Consider the following 21692-nt stretch of genomic DNA (forward strand, 5'->3'; position numbering starts at 1 on the left):
ACAGATAGTCGCTGATAGCACACTGAATCGTGCAGCAATCAAAACCACGCCCTGTTAGACTTCCTGATCTTCCGCTGCAAAGCGGTGCCGCTATCCATCAGCGATGAAGTCATCACCTTGGTGGACAGCCACTCCCACATTAGGATGTTTGAATAGAAAATGCAGAAATTGCCGCTGGTTGCCTGAGTGTTCAGTTCAGTCAGGGTTGTCGAAAGTGCGGCCTGGGTGCCGTTTGTGGCCCGGGGTTCTTTTTATATTGGCCGGTGGCACATTCTAAAAATATAACCAAAAAAACAACAAAAATGAAAAATTCTGCAGTAATTTGACAATAAAGTGAAAATATTATGAGAAAAAAGTGTAATTTAGTGATAATAATGTTGTAATATTAAGAGGAAAAATAATGTATCATAAAATTAAATATTAAATAATTTTTTGTCATAATATTATGAGAAACAAACTAAGCTAAATTAAGTTGTAATTTTTTAAAATTACAACTTAATTAAAATTTTTTGGTGAAAATTAAAATTATGAGAGTAAAAACATTTTTTCAATGAAAATTGAATTATTATTAAAATTGAAAAAGTAAGTCATAGTATTATTAAAACATACAAAACAACAACTAAAGTTATAGTTTTGAAAAAAAAATGGGTTGTGGAAAATATGACAAGAATAAGGTCAAAATATAAAAAAAAACCTAGGAATAATGTTTTGATTTTCCGAGAATAAACTTGTAATATAGTGAGGAAAGGTAATGTCATTTTAGCAATACTGAGGTGAAATATTCAAGAAAAAATCCTCATAAAATCATCATAATATTATTCATTCATTCATTTTCTCCCACTTATCCTGGAGCCTACCCCAGCTGTCTACAGGCGAGAGGCGGGGTACACCCTGGACTGGTGGCCAGCCAATCACAGGGCACATATAGACAAACAACCATTCACACTCACATTCATACCTATGGACAATTTGGAGTTGCCAATTAACCTAGCATGTTTTTGGAATGTGGGAGGAAACCGGAGTACCCGGAGAAAACCCACGCATGCACGGGGAGAACATGCAAACTCCACACAGAGATGCCCGAGGTGGGGGAATTGAACTCGTGTGTCCTCGCTGTGTGGCCTAAGAACTAACCACTTATGAGAAGAATAGGAAATATTGGAAAATTAGGTTAGATGAAAAGGTTTGATGTAAGGATGCCCGATAAATATCATAAAATATCATAAAAATGTGATATTGGTCGAAATCGGTACCAGATTTTTTGCCCAATCATGAAAACTGATGCAGTATACAACACATACATATGTGTTCATTCCTCCACATTTCGGTATATATTGATAGCGGAAATTGAGAGTTGGACAATATCGACATTTTGGTTTTTGGCGAAAAAGCCAAGATCAGACATCCCTAGTTGAATGTGAATGGAATAAAGTCAAAATATTATGGTCATAATATAAAAAAAAAGATAAAGATAAAGAAAAGACAGTTGAAATATTTGGAATAAACAACAGTAAAAATGGGGAAAAGAGCAAAGCGTAACACAGGGATGTGTGTGTGTGTGTGTGTGTGTATTCAGGTGTGACTATTGCAAGTAAAACAGTCCAGACTGACATCCCCTCCCATGAGACGGTTAAAGGAGTGTTTGTCTTGATATTTTCACACTGCATGTCACTTAAAGAGACGCGCCAACACGCCACGGGCAGGGCCGTCTCAGTCGGAAGGAAAGGTGCCAGACGGCCTGATAAGCCCTGCAAGGTAGGACAAGGGCCTTTGAGATGAACTACGGTTCATTAAAAAGAAAAAAAAAGTTGTCTGGCGCCCCAGAGACGGAGGAGGAAGAGGAGGGTGGCGAAGGAGATAAGGAACGGTGTGTGAGTGAAGATAACAAATATGCTGTTGGCTTAGAGTTAGGTGATAGCGGTGATAGAGGCTCGGCGAGCGAAGAATAAGGAACTCAGGGTAGAGTAGCCCACGTCATTCGTCATGGACACTTCATTAGCTCACACTCTCATCATAGGCGTTACATACTTGCTGACATTCATACAGTGTGAAGGAACAGGCTTTGCTACACATCTTAAAATAAAGCCTGGAGCTCTGCCAAATACCTGCTACTCTGCCACAAACATGGAGCTATGTTTGATCATTTGTTTTGGTAGAAATTGGTAATTTTACAAGAATTAAGTGAAAATCTTAACAAAAAAGTAAACGTGTTAAATAAAGTTGAAATATTAAAGAAAAAATTGACAAAAGTAAAATTATTCATGGAATAAAGTCAGAATTATGAAAAAATTACAAGTTCACAAAAACGTTGAAGGATAAAGAGAATAAAGTCAAAATACCATGGCAATAATGGCATAAAAATAGCATAGAGATGAAATTTTAAAGAATTTTTAAAATGTAAAAAATATATACTGTTTATATATCATGAATGACATTTTTGAAAAATAATCTTAGTCAAATTTAATTAAATAATAAGTCAGATTATTAAAGGGGACCTATTATGCTAATTTTTTTCTGCCCTTTGTATTGAGTTGTGGACTCCTATAGAGCAGCTACACACAATAACCTGCACAGAAAACTTTTTTTCTGAATCTGCGCCTATACCAGCTGTATTTCCTTGGATTTGTGCTTTCCGCCAAAACGATCTGTTTTAATTTATTCTACCCATGGCCACCTACAGGCACGCCCACTCCGCTGTGATTGGTCACACTCCCGAAGTGCTTCCTAACTACAAACAAACCACACATTCTAATGGTGGGTATAGGAGTTGATAATAAATGAATAATTTTTTTGGAGAGTTAATTTGTTTCGGAGCTCATGATCTACTGGTTGGAGATCCCTGACTTAGCCTGTATGAACTCAAAGAGTGGGAACATAGCATCGTTGGTGCTCCTCCAACCTCACCTGCCTGAGAAGGAGCACTCATTGTCGGACATACTTTGTCAGAGGCGCTGCTGGTGCTGAGGAGCTCAGAAGCCTGAGGTCAGGGCGCTGCGTTTATTAACTGCAGACAATGTTGGCACAACATCGGAAGTGGAAATGTGGTCATTACATTTTTTTTGGGGGGGGGCTACCAGACATCGGGGAGCACTGTGGTTCTCTCGACCTCTTTGGACGCACAGGTTTATGAAACAAGCTGTTTCATAAACAGAGAAGCAAACCTTGGGGGAAGGCAGAGAGCATATTGGCCTACAGCCACGGCCATATAAGTAAGCCCGCTCCTCTGTGACATCACAAAGGAACAGTTTTGCAACGCCATCTGAAAACGAGTGTTTTTGAGCCATCCCAAACTTCTTTCAGGGCTCACTTCTAAATGCGCAAACCTCATGATCTGAAACTTTGGCATGGTTTAACAAGAGAATACTACATTGTAACTACATTTATAGGTCAGAAAAGTGGAAAAAGCATAACAAACAACACGTGTTGCTTTACAAAATATCAAAATGGCAAAGTTGCATCCTTTCTTTTTCACTCTCTGGAAAAACGTTTGGATGCCCATGATTTAGTTTTTCGTCAGCCAGCCTAGAGTGTTGGTAAAATGTGAGTGTCATGTTCACACTGCACCACTCACGTTTGTGTCGTCCCGTGTGCAATAACGCTCACATCACATCACGTTACAGCAAACCCCACACGGCAATGCTGCAAACGGTGCAGAGGCCTGACATCAGTGGAAGTGCTATGATCTTAGCTGCTTTCTTCTTATCGGCAGCTTAGACTGCAACATGTGTCGCGACCACGTGATGAGCTTCACTCTACAGAGAGTTCTTCTTTGAGCAGCCAAGCAGTCAGTTTGCCGTGCTGCTGTGAGGGTGATAAATCTCTTAATGGCAGCCTTTACACAGCAGCAGATTGCATCCACCTGAGTGGCGTGTTATTGTGTGTGTGTGTTTGTTATGGTGCAGGTATAAATTTGTGTGCAGTACAAACTATGCAGGAAGCTGTGTAAACCTATGTACAGCATATACACAGAAAATTGAGCTAAAAGACACACTAGTGAATGCTCATCTATTGAAATGCGAGCTCTAACAATACGCATCATACTGAGATAGTTGCTTCTTTTGTATTGGATGACATGATGTTGCAAACTTCATGCTGTGGTCATTTCAGGCTCATGTTGTTACCCTCACAGGTTTCACACCACTTTTGATATCAGGATTCAAGGTCCTGATCTGTATGTGGTGAGAGAAACACAAGACTATGTTATTTATGTGCAGGATTACGTGAAGTCAAAATTGCTCCCATGATCTAAATCCAATGGAGAACATTTGGGGATGGATGGAAAGGGAAGTTTACAAAAATGTTCATCAGTTCCAGACAGTGGATGCTCTCCGTGAAGCATCTTCACCACCTGGAGCAAAATGTGAACATGGGCCAATACAACATGGGACTATCCGCCAAAGTGTTGCTGAAGGTCTTTCCAACGGTCGTGTCGAAAAGTCAGAAGAGCAAGCTGTAAGTGACAATTGATCAGTATCCTAACTGTGTTTATGTTGTGTAAGTAAGAGAAAAAAGGGGTTCGGCAGCTGTCTGAAAGTTCTCGGGAGCGCTTGGGAGTGTGACAAATCCTAGTGGAGTGAACTTGGTGGGAGGCGTGCCTGTAAGAGGGCCGGAAGTGGAGTAAATTAAACAGGAAAGGAAATCAATGGAAACACTACAGGAAGAGTCGCAGAGTCTGGAAGATCTAGAAAGCTTTCTGTGCGGGTTATGGTATGTTTGGATGACATGACGTTGCAAACTTCATGCTGTGGTCATTTCAGGCTCATGTTGTTACCCTCACAGGTTTCACACCACTTTTGGCATCAGAATACAAAGTCCAGACATGTATGCGGTGGGAGAAACACAAGACTACGTTATTTATGTGTCAAAATTGCTCCCATGATCTAAATCCAATGGAGAACATTTGGGGATGGATGGCAAAGGAACTTTACAAAAATGTTCATCAGTTCCAGACAGTGGATGCCCTCCGTGAAGCCATCTTCACCACCTGGAGCTACTTATTTTTCAATTCTTTTTTTATACATTTATTTCTATTTTAGTTTGGGTATTTCAAGCTATGCTTTCCAAGGGGACTTCTTATGCTTCTGCTCTTTTCCGAGCTGTAAATGCTGCTACAATGTTGTATTCTCTTGTTAAAAGATACCACAAGTCAGATAACAAAGTTTGTGCATTTGGAAGCGAGCCCTGAATGCAGTTTTGGTGTTTTTTTCTACTGATGTCATTGCCACCCGAACTTCCTTATATCAGAATGCCCAGTTGAGTAATTGATTATAGGAATTGTAATTTTTTTTGTGATGTGAGGCAAAGCTAATTCTGTTCTGTCGACAACACTCCACACGGGACTGTTTTGTGAACATGTGCCAATACGACGCGGGAATATCCGCCAAAGTGTTGCTGAAGGTCTTTCCAACGTTACTTGGTCGTGTCAAAAAGTCAGAAGAGCAAGCTGTAAGTAACAATTGATCAGTATCCTAACTGTGTTTATGTTGTGTAAATAATAGAAAAAAGGGGTTCGGCAGCTGTCTGAAAGTCCTCGGGACCGCTTGGGAGTAATTGATCGTAGGAATTGTAATTTTTTTTTGTGACGTGAGGCAAAGCTAATTCTGTTCTGTCGACAACACTCCACACGGGACTGTTTTGTGAACATGTGCCAATACGACGCGGGAATATCCGCCAAAGTGTTGCTGAAGGTCTTTCCAACGTTACTTGGTCGTGTCGAAGAGTCAGAAGAGCAAGCTGTAAGTAACAATTGATCAGTATCCTAATTGTGTTTATTTTGTATAAGTAATAGAAAAAAGTGGTTCGGCAGCTGTCTGAAAGTCCTCGGGAGCGCTTGGGAGTGTGACAAATCCCAGTGGAGTGAACTTGGCGGGAGGCATGCCTGGAGGAGGGCCGGAAGTGGATAAATTAAACAGACTGTTCGGGCGGGAGAAAGGAAATCAATGGATACACTACAGGAAGAGTCGCAGAGTCTGGAAGATCTAGAAAGCTTTCTGTGTGGGTTATGATGTGTGGCTTCTCTATAAGAGTCCACAACTCAATACAATATACCTGCCTTAACATTTTGACCAGGAGTGTATAAATGATCATATGAGTTTAACATGATGTCCTTAGATTTTTATTAACTTTAATGTAGCCTCCTGAACAATTTAGTTAACACCAAACGTGGCATAGAGGGTAAAGTTCACCTGTTTTCTGTCCTGTTCCTGCATGTGAGCATTAATGATCTACCCAAGAGTCTTCACGACATCTTGCAAGTTCACCAAGTGACTCTTCAGTGTTGTTTTTATCTGGGCTGCACTGTTTATTTTGGTGTGTTTTAAGCACACACCATAAAAATGGTTGCACGTATCAGTGTTGGAAAAAAAATTCTATTTGAGTTCAATTTCCTTTATCATTTTTCATTCAAATTCAAATTTTTCTTCTGCGTATCGGTGCACAAATGCATATTAAAGTTGCATTATGAGCACACTCCATTCCATATTCCATTAAAAGAACGAGCGGAGTTCCTCCCCTTCCCAGGAGATAGTCACACCCAGATAGTCTGAAGTGTGCTTGGTGTTGCCAATTCCACCTCTAACCTCGTCTGCTTGGCCGTAATATCTCCTCTCCTCGCTGACCCAGCTGCCTTTCCTATTTCACCTTTCTTGTTTACGTTCTATTATCCTCTGCTGCTTCAATGCCGCGGCCCATTAACTCCAGCGTGCATATGTGTGTGTGTGTTTATAGGTGTTTGCAAGCGGAGCTGGTGTCAGGGGTTACTTGAGGTAGATGGAAGATGGCAAGCGACACATTCATTAAACCGCAAATAAAATCACACACTTGTCTACAGGGGGGCTGTTTATTTGGGGAGCACCTTTGTGTCTTGGAGGCTCTTGCTTTAGCTACGATTGTCTTAAATACGCTGCATACGGCAGGAAAACAAACGTACAAACGGTTTTCCCGAGAGGGCGACATTGTAAAAAATGCAACTTTGACATGTATGACAGTTTTGTCATGTAGAGTAGGAACTTTCCTATCTGCTCTTTTTTATCCCCCTTTTTTTGTTTTTTTTTTTTTTTTTACAAATTTTATCAAATATATCAACTTTCTTCTTAAATAATCTTCCTAAATGTTCTTCTTGTGGTATTATGGATTTATTCCAATAATATTCCAACTTTGTCCACAACCTTATTTTTTTTTCTTTGATTTCTTTGATTTTTTTTCTTTCTCCTAATAGTACAACTAGCATATTTTTCTTTTAATATTTCAACTCTATGCTCGTAAAAATAATCTCATAATATCTCATAATATTGTGAGTTAATTGTAATAATGCAAAAAATATATTTTTATATTTTGACTTTATTCTTGTAAAATTACAACAGTTTTTTCCATGTCTGCTGATGCTGTTGTTTTTTTAATTTTCCAAATATTTCAACTTCCATCTGGTAAATATTAATTTCTTTATTCTCATAATATTTTGACATTGTTTCCAATATTAACATATAATATAATATAATATAATATAATATAATATAATATAATATAATATAATATAATATAATATAATATAATATAATATAATATAATATAATAACTTTATGCACAACCTGTTTGTTGTTTGTTTGTCATTTATTTTGAGTAAAACAATGCACTGTCGCAAAACATACAACCGAATATACGTATACAAAATAGCACAATCAAGTCCACAATAGTCTTTGAGCGAGAAAGAAATAATATAGAAACACATTTAAAGCTCGAAATGGAGTGGGAAGAAGTAAAACTTATTAAATCCCACCCTAATATCTCTAGAGTACGTCAATGGAAACCAAATGAAAACCAAAAGCTGCTTCTTTTTTTTTTCTTTCCTAATAATACCTCAAGCTTTTACTAATATTTACACATGTGAAGGGATTTCCAATACTAACTGTAGTAATACAAGTACCGCAATGGCAGGCAACATCGGATACACTGAATACCAGCAATGGTAAAATGAACACCACAAGGTAAGTAACAGTTAATCATCCACACAACATGAACACATTAGACCTGAATGTCTTGTATTGTAACCAGACATTCAGTTTGTAAAGACATTGGAAAAGGCGAATGTTTTGACGTTGCTTCTGTTCAAGTCCCAGACAGCTTAACCCCACAAACTGATAAGGAAAACATCTCCTGGTGGAATTTACCATCGGAATGATCAAATTCGCAAAACCCCGCAAATCATATGCCGTATCTCTGTGAGAAAATGTGTTCTGAATATTAGCCTAATTTCCCAAAATGTATAACTTTGTTTTATTTTGTTTGTTTCTCATAATATTACAAATTTATAAAGTAACATATTTTTTCTTTAATAATGCAACAGTATTTAAGGTTATTCTCATTTTTTATTGGATTCAAAAAAAATTTGTCTTAATGTTTTGAGTTTATTATTATAAAAATATTCAGTGTATAATTTTTTTTCTTAAGATTTTTTCTTAATATTTTGATTTTATTTTTGAAAATTATGGCTTTTTTCCCCCAAATTTTCCAACTATTTAGACTTTGTCATAAATGTGCTTCTTGTCATTATATTTTGACTTTATACTCATTTTATACTCACTCAATTGTTCAAAAATTACAACTTTATTTGCTGTTATGTTTGTTTTTTATAAGCTAATGACTAAAAAGTCTTTCTTTAAAATGTCAAAATTATGCCACTAAAATTATGTTATTTTTCCCTCATAATATTATGGCGTTATTCCCATAACATTACAACTTTTCTCTTAATATTTTGACTTTATTCTGTAAGATTACTGCCATTGTTGCTGTTGTTGGGTACTTTCTTTTGGTTTTCTTTGATGAAATGACTTTTTGAAATGTGCTGCAGGCCTTGATAATCAGCCACAGTCTAATCTGCATTAAAGGTCCCCTGTCCTGCAAAGGTGACCTTTTCATGTTATAATAGTGTGTCCAAGCAGCCTGTTACTGTGAGTAAAATCTTATCATCTTCCTCACTTGCTTGCTCCGCTTTTGAGAGAATTGGTCCTCTAATAGTTGCTTTTGAAGTTGTGGGGATTCATGATGTAGTAAAAGAATAAAAATGATTCCTTGAGGACATGATATACAGCATCTTCTCATCTGGATGAGCTCATCCTGTGGGGACACAGAGGACAGCAACGTATCAAAGCAGGCTTCTCTACACATCTAGAAATAATATCCATGCCAACATGGGAGCCCAGTCGTCTGTTGGCGCTGTGCATAATAAAATAAGTTGATTTCCGCAGAGTCATGCTGAAAAAAAGACAGAAGAAGAATACAGCATGCAGCAATGAGTGTGCACACGTTTCAGCATAAATGTTTACCGGTAGGAGTCAGTTCCTGCAACTGGAGACTTTATTAATCATTTTTCTGTCTTTCTCTGCGTCCTCTGTAGGTGTTGACTTGAGCGCTCGCGTGTGAAAGCCGATCCACCCGTCCTGGATTCCCTGCTAAACTTAGCCGAGCGTCTGCGATGGGCGAAGGAGGAGGTCATTAGCGTGTTTTGTCAGCCTCCACGACCTGTTGTGTCATCCTGCTGCGCTCACATGAACTCACTCACCAAGCTAGTATTGATCCAGCAGGGCTTGTTGAGGAGGGGGGGGGGGGCGGGGCATCCCAGAGGCCTGTCTGCCTTCCAGACAGTACTTTCAAGGTCAAGTCAACTACTCCAATATCATATCTCTCAGCAGAGCACGGACCTCCACCATGGAAGGCCAAACAATAATACGAACCAAAACCCTTTGGAAGACAAGCTAGCATGCATGAAATACCGATCTCCCCAAATTGTATTATTATTACACAATTGGCTGAGGATTTATGGATTATTAGTTGCTAAGTCCCGCCTGTGCCTTGCTCAAACTTTGCAAACACATGCATGTACCCTTAAGGCGCGCACTAAATTCTGTGGTGATTCCACTAAACACCATAAAGCAGGGGTGTTCAAAGTGTGGCCACTGGGCTGTTTATGACCCACAGGCTGCTTTTTTTTATTAACCTGTGAGACATTCAAGAAAACAAAACAAACTAAAATTAAAAAACAATTACAGCAATATAAAAGATAAAAATACATTGAAAAATCAGCTGTATTTTTACAAGAATTACATTGTTTTTAAAAGTTGTAATTTTCTGCAAAAACAAACAAATAAGGTTGTATTTTTTTGCAGAAAAAGTTACAATGTTACTAGAATAAAGTCAAAATATTATGGTAATAAAGTCATAATTATGAGAAGAAGATTTACAAGAAAGTTGAAATCGTGGGAAAATTCAAACAAAAAACGATGGCATAAATGAAAATAAAACAGCTGTAATTTCTTCATTTTTTGTCCGCTAGCTAAAAAAATCTAAAGCAATCTAAAAAGAAATTAAATTAAAAAATCAGCAGTAATTTTTACAAAAATTACATTTTTTTTAAGTTGTAATTTTCTGAAAAACAAACTAATAAAGTTGTAATTTTTTTCATTTGTTGGCAGAAAAAGTTACAACGTTACTAGAATAAAGTCAAAATATTATGGTAATAAAGTCATAATTATGAGAAGAAGATTTACAAGAAAGTTGAAATCGTGGGAAAATTCAAACAAAAAACGACGGCATAAATGAAAATAAAACAGCTGTAATTTCTTCATTTTTTTGTCCGCTAGCTAAAAAAATCTAAAGCAATCTAAAAAGAAATTAAATTGAAAAATCAGTAGTAATTTTTACAAGAATTTAAAAAGTTGTAATTTTCTGAAAAACAAACTAATAAAGTTGTAAATTTTTTTCATTTGTTGGCAAAAAATGTTACAATGTTACTAGAATAAAGTAAAAAATATTATGGTAATAAAGTCATAATTATGAGAAGAAGATTTACAGCTTTTACAGAAAGTTAAAATTGTTGGAAAATTCAAACAAAAACGATGGCATAAATGAAAATAAAACAGCTGTAATTTTTTCATTTTTTTGTCCTCTAGCTACTTCTCCATTTCTTAACCAATTCTAACAATTCTAACATCAAAACGTTCAGCTCACTCAGGATGAGTCGACTACCTATTCAGATTTTTCACAATATTCCCAAATTTAATGTAGTTTCATATTTTCTGGGTAACTTTAACTACCATTACAAAATTAATGGGCAACAGAAATGGCGCCCTCTGCTGGTAAAAAGTCACTTACAATTTTCTATTACTGAATCATTTTGCGGTTTGGACAGTGATGGCATGACTTGGTTGATAAAGTATGTGCTTCCTAATTCAAATGTACGTGGTTCAATTCCCGCTCATGCATTCATCGTGTTGTATACAGTTAGATTACATTAGACAGAAGCAGTTTACAGTTTGTTTACTTTCAGTCTTTGAGAGGGACATACCTCCCCAGTCCTGTAGGTGGCGGTGTGGGCATTACAACCTGGAGTTGAGACCCGCCAAACAGATGAAGGATAGATGAAGATGATTTGTGGTTTTCCACACTTACAAATGAAAAGCTTCCTCATATTCTTATTTTCTGAGGATACGCATTAAAGCTGAAAGACGGACACATCGACAGACAATGACTCTCCATTGGTAATGATGCTTTCAATGACCTTTCACCCCTATAAACTATAACCCCTCTGCTAGCAAGCTACCATACTGGACTGTATGCATTATTAATAAAGCCCACATTCCACTTATGAAGGCTGCCATTGTGGGCCCAATGAAAGATGCTGTGTCTCCGTCCTCTCTTCTTTCCCACTTTTTCAATCCATTCCAGCTTTGTGCTCTCCTACACTTTGAATTCTCATTTTTATGGCTCTTGTTCGGATTCCACTGATTTTACACATACAATACATAGTAACTCTGTGTGAAGAATCCAGTCATCAGTGCGCGATACATTACTGTTGAATGGCAGGCTGCTGCCCCCTGCTGGACAAAATCGTTATCTTTCATGTTTCATGAAACTACTGTAGGTTATCTATTAGGTAGGCCTTTCAAAATGATCGCAGTTACAAGCAGTCCCTTACAATGCTTACATTGGAACGACACTTCCTCATTGTCACGAGATGACCTCGCGGTGCATTCAAGGACACCCTGAACACTACAAGACAATAGCGTCTTTATGAGGGCTGTATGTGTAGTTAGTAGTACAAAGAAAAACAATGAGCGGATATTCTTATCACTCTTTTAAGCAACCTTTATCCCAGAAAATACATCCTCAGCACACTCAAACATACGAATTTGCTATCTTTTTTAAACGCACCCGTCATTGCTCATAATAAACATTTAGAGACAAATACATATTCAGACGTGTGGTATTATTTTAGATTGATTTGAATAATAAATAGCCAAATATTTAGGCAAAGAAACAACATTGTGACAAAGAAGACGGAAAACACAATTGAATTCAAATTAACTTGAGGAAATAACTCGTGGCAAAACAGGAAATGGTGTCCGTGTGGTGTGTGGCTGCCACAGCGTGTCTTTGGGAAGACACGTTTTCAATGAAGGTAAAGGTAACCGTAAATGTCCATTAATTCTTCCATTCGTTGTTTACAATTGTTTTGTGCATGTAAACTATAAAACATTAACATTTTGTTCAACATTTTTGAACGAAAACATCATAAACGGGCTACTTCCGGCTTACTTCCGGTCCAATGACCGTTTTTGTTAGTCAGCCTTTTTGTTAGAAGATACTGATGATTTGTGATATATTTTTTAAAAATACATTAATATCACAATTGGACTCATGCAGTGTTGTAATAAAAACCTTTGGAGTAAATTTGCGATGTTAACCAAAAAACACGTTAACTGAGGCTCCACTGTACACTGAAAGTAATGGTGATGAATTATGATTAATTACAAATTGTTAACGTTCGACAGCCCAAATTCTAGGAGTTCATGTCTAAATGGAGGTCATTAGGGGTCAATCTATCCCATGAATGTAAAATACATTCCCATAGTGCACGGTCCCAATTAATCTTAAGTCTTTTACTGAATTTGCCTATTTAGGAATGTAGTTCAACAAAAGCCAACAATCCTTGAAGGCTTTGCATTATTACGTGTGCTGTGTAACACTCTGAGCGCTTCTAGATTTATGACTGCAAAGCCACATCACAAGATGCTAATGGAAAAAAAGTCTTTTATTTACACTGTCTGTGCCTCTATTGAAATGATAAACTGCCATCTTTCCGCGGTGTGAATAATTCATAAATCAAAAACACACGCCGCCGCCTCAGAGACTCAGTGGAAATACAAACTAAAATTGAGTAATTAATTCAACATGGGGATCCTATAAACAGCACATCCAAAGCGGCTAATAACATTTTTCCCCCCTCTCTCCATGTTGAAATTGCAGCGTAAAACACATTGTTTGAGAGGCCTCTCTCCCAGTGGGATGAGTGAAACCACTAATCTCTTCAATTAATTAGCTGGGTGGTCTCAGACATTTTAATTAGTCGACTGTCACTCTCACAAGTCCGAGGGTGGGAATAAAGGAGTGTCTTGTTGTCTTGCTGGAGATGTTCACCTTCTGCTGGAGAGACCACGGAGGGCCAGTGTGCCGCTATTTCTGTTTCATGTTTGTTGAATAAGTTTGGAGCTTAATAACTGTCCAAATTATACGTTTCACCTTTTAGAGAGCGGCCTGTGTGAGAAATTTCAAGTCGCTCAAACTTGTCTGTTGTTTTTTTTACAGTACCCCGGGCTAATAAAATGTTATAGTCTAGAAATGTGTGAGAAATTTCAAGTCAGTTGGGCATAGGGCCATGCCCTTCACCCAAAGACTAGAAGGGATTTGCCACTTTTTATTATTTTTCCCACCCATTTTTGCTGTTGTTTTTTTGTACATTTGTGAATTGTTCCACTTCTTTCTTAAAGAATCTCTGTAAATGTTCTTTTTGTAATATTATGACTTTATTTTGACTTTATTACCACAATATTAAAACAAAATTACAACTTTATTTAGTGTTTGTTTCTTATGGCGGACTATTAGGGCCACATAAAAAAAATCTGAGACTTCAAAAATAAACTCGTGATTTTATGAGAATAAAGCCCTAAATCTATGAGAAAAAAAGTCATACATTTATAAGAATAAAGTCGTAAATTCACAGTTTTTGTAAATTTACGACTAAAAAATTGTGTGTTTATGAGGAAAAAAAATAATATTATGAGAATAAAATTGTAATATTACATGTCATATGCAGTATGTCAGAGGCAAAATATATCATAGGTCTTCAGGAAGAAAACGTTCCTTTTTCTTCAGGCGAGCTATTATTTATAACGTGGCAGCAAAACAGAGCAGCCGAGCACAAACAGACTAGCATGGCTAAGCTTTCTCACTTCCGCCCTCCTTACCCCGCCCTTTCCACACTTAAGTAAGTGCCCCCTTTTCATAGCCGTCTCAGGCAATGCCTGAATTGACGACTTAATGTCTCGTAAATGTACGACTTGAAATGTCCATTGAAATGGTCAGATATTAAGTTGGCTTGTTGTCAAAGTTCACTTCTAGTCGCATGATGGTGGGTGGGTCGGTGATGTCATTGTTTTGGTATTGCCTTGTTTACGCCATTTTTCCATTCTGGTAGCAGTTTCAGGTCATCCAGAATGCTCTTCCCATGTGGATGAAAGGCTGAAACGATAAAATACTTTGCCGTTTTTACCTGAAAAGGTTTCCGTGTGGATGGGCCCTTAACTCATTCGCTACCAAAGATGTATTTATACTTTTTTTTCAACCTGACAGCTCACTCCCAAAGTTGTATTTATATGCCCTTTACAATTTTTTTTGCACGAGAGGCGCAAAGAGGTAATGATGCAACTCCACAATAGAAGAGATGCATGTTTGGTGCAGTTTTAAGGGGGAAAAAAGAGCCACAAGGTGGCAGAAGAGCAATTTTAAGGCTTGCACGCATGCACACACACAGTTCAGTTGCAAATGTGAAAATTGTAAATAGAACATGGTGTTTATCTTTCTACAAAAAATGTCATGTAAAACAACCATTTTTGCTTGATTTTGGCTAAATATATATGACTAAGTTTGTGTCAAAGTGAAAGTTATGCTTCAAATGTATCTTTTCCGAAAAGGCCTTTTTTCTTTCTTTTTTTGTTAAGAAGTGATATTTTGCTGAAGCATACCTAAGTTCTACTGCTGATTACTAAAGACTGAAAAATGGTAGAAAAAAACCTTCTTTTTCTGATGAAAGATGTCAACGTCATCAAAAATGTACGGAGTACGGAGACAGCTTTATTGTTAATATTTTGACTTAATTCATGTAAAATGAATGCTTACTTTTCCATTTTCGCTGTAGTTGCTTTTCTTAGAGGATGTGAATGTGCTGTGAGCTGGGCAGCATGGCGGTCGAGTGGTTAGCGTGGAGACCAGGGTTCGATTCCACCCTCGGCCATCTCTGTGTGGAATTTGGATGTTCTCCCCGTGCATGTGTGGGATTTCTCCGGGTACTCCAAAAACATGCTAGGTTAATTGGCGACTCCAAATTGTCCATAGCTATGAATGTGAGTGTGAATGGTTGTTTGTTCCAACAACCATGTGTGCCCTGTGTACCCCGCCTCTCGCCCGAAGATAGCTGGGATAGGCTCCAGCACCCATGGTAGAAAATGAATGAATGAATGCTGCGAGTTACGAAAAAAAACGGTGTGCTGTAAATGTCTGAAACCGTGTGTGTTATTTCGAATCACGTATCCATGTGTGTCTATTTGCACTCTGAAGCAGCAGACGTCCTATACGCCGCCAACAAGCGTGTAAAATCACACCTCTCTTTCATCTTGCAGCATTCCACACGTCGGTGCCACCTCGCTGTGAACTGATTAGTTGGCCGTGTCTACCTAATTATCAGCGTGGCGCGAACATAAACTCTGCCTCCACCTGACAGGCCCGCGCGGTGGTCGTTACACGCGGCGTCGGAGATGTGACAACTATCCACATCACAAGGCCGTCCGTGGAGCTCTCATTAGCCTCAAGCCAATCCACATGTTTCACTCGGTTTGCTTCCTCTGTTTGTGTGTGGGACTTGTATGGAAATGTGTGGAACACCTTGGAGCCGAGTGATCAGTGCTGGCTGACTCACATACATGATTCAGACTGCCGTGTTTGTGTGTGCTCTGTGGCCTTGCTGTTGATTTGTGGACAAATTAAAACGCTATTGATCCGGCAGCGTTCTCTCGAGGTGATGAAGTCACGACAGCGGGTTTAAATCATCAGCGCTGACAGCCATTGATTGGGAAACATGCCTTTTGTAACTAACAAGGACGACGCGTGTGCACACATCAGGGAAGGGAACTTTGATGATGTCATTTTTTCAGTACAAATGAATGACGTGTGGAAACATCTGCATGCACGACACGGTTTACGAAACAACAACTTCCGTGCAGTGACTGGTTTGGATATTGATCTGACAGCACATAGCAAAAGTCAGCGAGCAGGAAACGAAGATGAATGTGCCTCCTGGTTGCATCACTCGGCTCTAAGCACGACACACGCTTCTTTATGGACAACAAGAACAAAGGCTGCCATGTGTCACATGCTGGGTCACAAGAGTGCTGATGCCGGTCACTTCCTGCTTGCTTAAGTCACTTCGTACGTACGTTTCCATTCCAAGTGTGAGCCACCACTTTGATATTTGTAATACAGTTGGGACCTTCCATAATGCCTGAAAAACAAATGTAATCACCACCCCCATACACTGTCTACAAAAGCATAAACCAGCCTTTAGGTTAGCACAGGGTGTCCAAATTGCGGCCCAGGGGCCATTTCAGATGTGTTTTTTTGTAGTCAAAATAAGTCAAAATATTACAAGAAAAATTTGGAAAAATTTGTAATACTCTGAGGGAAAATTATGACATTTTAGCAGCATAAGGTTGAAATATTAATGATTTTTTTCTGTAGTAATATGGTAAATAACAAACAAACAAAAAATCATGTTGCGGAAAAAGTTAAATGGTTTTGGGAATAAAGTCATAATTACAAAAATAAAATTGTAAAGAACAACGTTTAAATATATGAGAAAAACAACACCAGAAAAGAAATAATAATAGTAATTTTATCATTAAAGAATGATTAAAGAAAACATTTGTTTTAAAGTAGTAATATTATGTATAAATATTACTATATAATATTTAATAATATTATTATTCTTAATTAAAATTGGTTGGGGAAAAGTATGAATAAGTATTAAGAGAAAAAGTTGTATTCTATCAAGAAAATAGTCACAATTTTATGAAAATAAACTTGTGATATTATGAGGAGTTTAGTAGGAAAAAGCTATAATACTAAGGGAATAAAGTAGGACTGTCAAAAATAACACATTAACTGCCATAACTGATTTATTTAATTAATTATGTTAAATTTGTTTAGTGTGATTAACACGTGCGCACCAGAGCAAACCAGCTTCTGTGTTACGACGGCAGACGCAAGCACAGTGGAGCATCCCCACACAGTCACACCGAGTCTGACGCTCTTTTCTATAACTTCATTCTGACACATCACACAACACATTCACTTCAACAGCAGTGTGGTTCCAACATCATATACTGTATGTATCTCCAACTGATACATGTTTCCACTCACTTCATCCTAGGCACGACACTTCTAATTCTTATTACAAGAAGGCGAGATGCATTCAGGGACTCTCCAGACATCAAAGGAGTGAGTGTGTGTAAATAAGCAGGAACATAAAGAAAAACATGAAGCATGAGTCAAGCTGTAGTAAGCACTGGGATGTCAAAATTTGGGTGGGGCAGCAGGTCTTGTGAAGTTTTTGAGTACCATCGGTCCCTGCACTGAACCTTTATTTGTTTTTTTTTTATTTTTCACACATTAAAGTAGACATAAACACAAGTAACAGACAAACATAGATGATTTTACAGAGGTTAAATCACACAAAATTGTCCAAAAGTACATTTTAGAAGCTTTCCATGAAATATCAAGAATATAAAAATTATATTTTATTATTAGCATTTAAAACTTTTGGTACAGCCATTGTTGATGTCCAGTGCCAGGGTGAATGGCACTGGATAGTGTGGTCTTATATTCAAAATTTCTTAGACGGGCACTGCACCTTTAAACACGGGAAGTGTGACGTAAGACGCACGTTTGCTTTTGCTGAGCGTGGGCAGGAAACGGAGAGTGTCTGCTAAGGTCGGAAATGTTAGCAACCACCATACCGGAAATTACTCTGTAGTGAGATTTTACCGTGTAAAATCCACAATATAATCGAGAGTAAACAAAATATATTTCGTTTTTATGACTAAATAAACAATTTACGTTTAGTTTTAGTCGGGATTTATCCATGAACAGAACGAATTTTCATGATTCGTGAATCGGTTTTGTTTTATTTTGAAACGTCACGACGGGAAAGAGTACATGTGTTGCGTTTACCTGACATCCCCAGAAAGGAGAAACTAGGCTCGCTGCCTACTTGAACAACAACTGGAGGGGGAGCTCGCACAAGAACCGGCTCGGTTGTTACCGCCGACACAACATGTTACAACACAAGCGCTGAGTGTGGGTCGGACAGAACCGTATTTACCCCCCGGTAGTGGCGGTAGTCAGCAGCCACGCCCTGGAGCCTAAACAAAACTGCTGGCAGTGATCGAGCGAGGCTCTTGGGGGAACCATGAGGGAGTATAAAGTGGTGGTCCTCGGCTCCGGAGGGGTTGGGAAATCCGCCCTGACGGTCCAGTTCGTGACGGGATCCTTCATCGAGAAGTACGACCCCACAATAGAGGATTTCTACCGGAAGGAAATCGAGGTGGACTCCTCTCCGTCCGTGCTGGAAATCCTGGACACGGCGGGCACCGAGCAGTTCGCCTCCATGCGAGACTTGTACATTAAAAACGGGCAGGGTTTCATTCTAGTTTACAGCCTGGTCAACCAGCAGAGCTTTCAGGACATCAAGCCCATGCGGGACCAGATCATTCGGGTCAAACGGTACGAAAGGGTACCAATGATTCTGGTGGGGAATAAAGTGGACCTGGAGGGAGAACGGGAGGTGTCGTCCGGCGAGGGGAAGGCACTGGCGGACGAATGGAACTGTCCCTTCATGGAGACGTCGGCCAAGAACAAGACCTCAGTGGACGAGCTGTTTGCTGAGATAGTCCGCCAGATGAACTACGCGTCCACACCGAATGGCGACGACCAGTGTTGTTCCTCTTGTGTCATACTGTAAGGAAAGTTCTACACCTTCCTCGCTTTTTGCAATGGTAAGTTTGTATAAAGTTGACTTTTAGATTAACTTTGTTTACCAGCAAGACTACTTAATAAGTCATTCACGAAAACTTTATGGATGGGTGGGGCCTGGGTCAAGGAAGAAATTCTTCTTGGAGATTCGCTAGTTTTCACACAGTGAATATCTGAGTGAATATCTATATTTGTATAATGAAAATACTGTAAACCACATAACTAGCCTACACAAATCTCCCTTCTTAATGTTAGCGTGGATTTTATTGACAGCAAAATTAAGCTAGCTAACAGTCTTGATAAGCTAACTCTCGCTGTGATTATTCTTCCTGGTCACGTGGCCACTTGTTGCTAGGCAGAGTTCAAGGGGTTGAATCAGATCTGCCCCATAGCCCAATTAAAAATCTGTTGATAGAAACACGTTTTCAGCTGCATTGACACACTGCTGTGTATTAAATCTAAAATACAGAGAAAATAAAGCAGGTGGGCCTTTATTGTTATTGTTTATTGTCATTGTTAACAAGAATACCATACATTTTACCATTCGTGCCAGGAGTGTCCAAACTTCTTCCAGCGAGGTCCACCTAGTGAAAAATGAAAGGATGCAACTTTGCCATTTTTAATATTTTGTATAGGAATACATGTAGATTTGCCATCCATCAGTTTTCTATGCCGCTTATCATCATTATTGTCATGGGGGTGTACTGGAGCCTAACTTCCGGCGAAAGGCGGGGTACACTCTGGACTGGTCGCCAGGCAATCGCAGATCATATGGACATGTTATATAAAAAAGCCTATTATTACTACCAGTGTTTTTGCTGTTTTGTTCCCATTTTTGCATTTTATGAAACATTTCCTAAATATTTTTTCTTTTTTTCTTAAAAAAAAAAATCTTTATCGGTTATATTTTTATAATATTTTGATTTTACCCAATTTCCCCAAAATAACTAACTCTGGACACCACTGGCTTATGGTGTTCAGTCTCACAGGTGAACTGGCCTTAGCGGAGGTTAACAGTACGTTCTAAGTGTGAAAACATCATGTCTGTAAGTAGTTTTAGTGATTCAGTACTTGGGGGAGTGATCCATCATATCTGGTCTGGCATAACCCAGAAGCATTGTCTTAATCTGTGACCCTCTTGTGCTGAAAGCAGGTCCTACCAGCCTTGAGTCACCCCTTGTTTGTTTTTTAATCTGACAAGATTGAGGAAGTGTCTGACTCATTTGCAGAACTGGAGAGACAAGTTGCTCCTTGTACTTGATTAGCTTTTCAAAAGTTGCTGGATCTGTTTACACAAGACTGTTGCACTTGTACTCTGCCAAAAGGGAGCTGTGAGATTCTCCTCGAATTCCCTGGTAAATTTGTGACTTCTTTGTTTGTGGCAGTGTGTTGCAGCAAGTGTGTCTTCTTGGCGTCTCAGCCTGGCCTCGGAGGAAAATGAAGAGGAATTCCGCAGGAGGAGAAGAGGAGGGTGTTTGGAGTAACTGAGGCAAAGGGGAGGGGTCCACTCTTGAGGAATTCTGCTGCGTCAGAGAATCTTTCCTGCGTGGCCAATGTCCACAATTGAGGTCCGATCCCGAGTCGGAGTGACAGCCTCCCACTTACGACTTCCAGCCCCACCCTGAAAGACATGGAAACAATACAGAGAACATTGAAAGATGCACTCAAAGGATATTCCGTAAAAGTATATTTTGTGAAATAACGCACAGTCGCTCCTGGATGGGTACAAGCTTATGCTTTTTTTTTTTTTTTGGTGGCGGAATAACGTGACAATCTCCTCGTTGGGTGTGCAAGGAGACTTTAGCTGACTTGACGTGGGGGAGGGGGGGCCACCTTGAGTCCACCTCGCGTCCAGTGCCTTTTTTCCCCCCCCCAAGCCAACACACTTGAGCCGTTCCCGTTTAGTGCCAACCCTCCGGAAACAAAAACCTCAGCGTGGCAAATCCACTCCTCTCTGGATAGTCAGTGGCGTAGGGCCGACCCTGATTCTAAAGACTGCAGGTGTTCTGTTCACGGAATGGTGCTTCTCGTCTCTTCTACGTTTGGTTCTTTTATTTTTCGAGTCGTTCATTCTAGAGTTCATGCTGCAGTGTCCGCCTGGCCAAACCTATAAGTCTTGAAACGCACAGGTACTGGAACCTTAACGACGATGGCACCAAACACTTCCAGACCTCTTCAATCAATGTTTTGTTTTATAGGACAAGTGATGATGATGATTATGTACATGATGTTGACAAATCTAATCTTGATTGTACGTTGAATTACTGGCCAGCCTTTTAACTGTGGGTGGTCTGTTTTAAAGAAAACAACTTTTAATACAGATGGCTTTTTTAAAGAAACAAGGCACCGGGCTGTGTCTCTTCTTTTTATATTATCATGTCTATAATTCAATATGCAGTGGAACGGTGGTCTGTCTTCTGGCCCTAAAGGCCTCATCAGTGTAGGATGCACAGGGCTTATTAGGAGAAAGAAAGGTGACATACGTTCATCGTGAATAATTAAACCTCACACGCATAACATATTTGGCTGGAATCTACCCATAGTGTCCTAATTCTAAA

The 21692-nt window shown here is 39.0% G+C and overlaps 1 protein-coding gene across 1 annotated transcript; it reads left to right on the plus strand.

Moving 5' to 3' along the window:
- The first annotated feature begins 18354 nt into the window (after positions 1-18354).
- LOC131134177 (ras-related protein Rap-2b) lies at positions 18355-21476 on the plus strand. The gene is made up of 2 exons (XM_058079133.2): positions 18355-19157; positions 20520-21476. Exon 1 carries the CDS (start codon positions 18572-18574, stop codon positions 19121-19123), a length of 552 nt encoding a protein of 183 aa, XP_057935116.1. The 5' UTR covers positions 18355-18571; the 3' UTR covers positions 19124-19157; positions 20520-21476.
- Positions 21477-21692: the final 216 nt, after the last annotated feature.

Source organism: Doryrhamphus excisus, linkage group LG8, assembly GCF_037039965.1.
Source record: "Doryrhamphus excisus strain RoL-2023G ecotype Guam linkage group LG8, RoL_Dexc_Guam_v1.1, whole genome shotgun sequence".
NCBI classification, from domain to species: Eukaryota; Metazoa; Chordata; class Actinopteri; order Syngnathiformes; family Syngnathidae; genus Doryrhamphus; species Doryrhamphus excisus.

Bases quoted from the DNA above. Each gene is read 5' to 3' on its own strand.
- LOC131134177 (XM_058079133.2), top strand. From the start codon at position 18,572: ATGAGGGAGTATAAAGTGGTGGTCCTCGGCTCCGGAGGGGTTGGGAAA.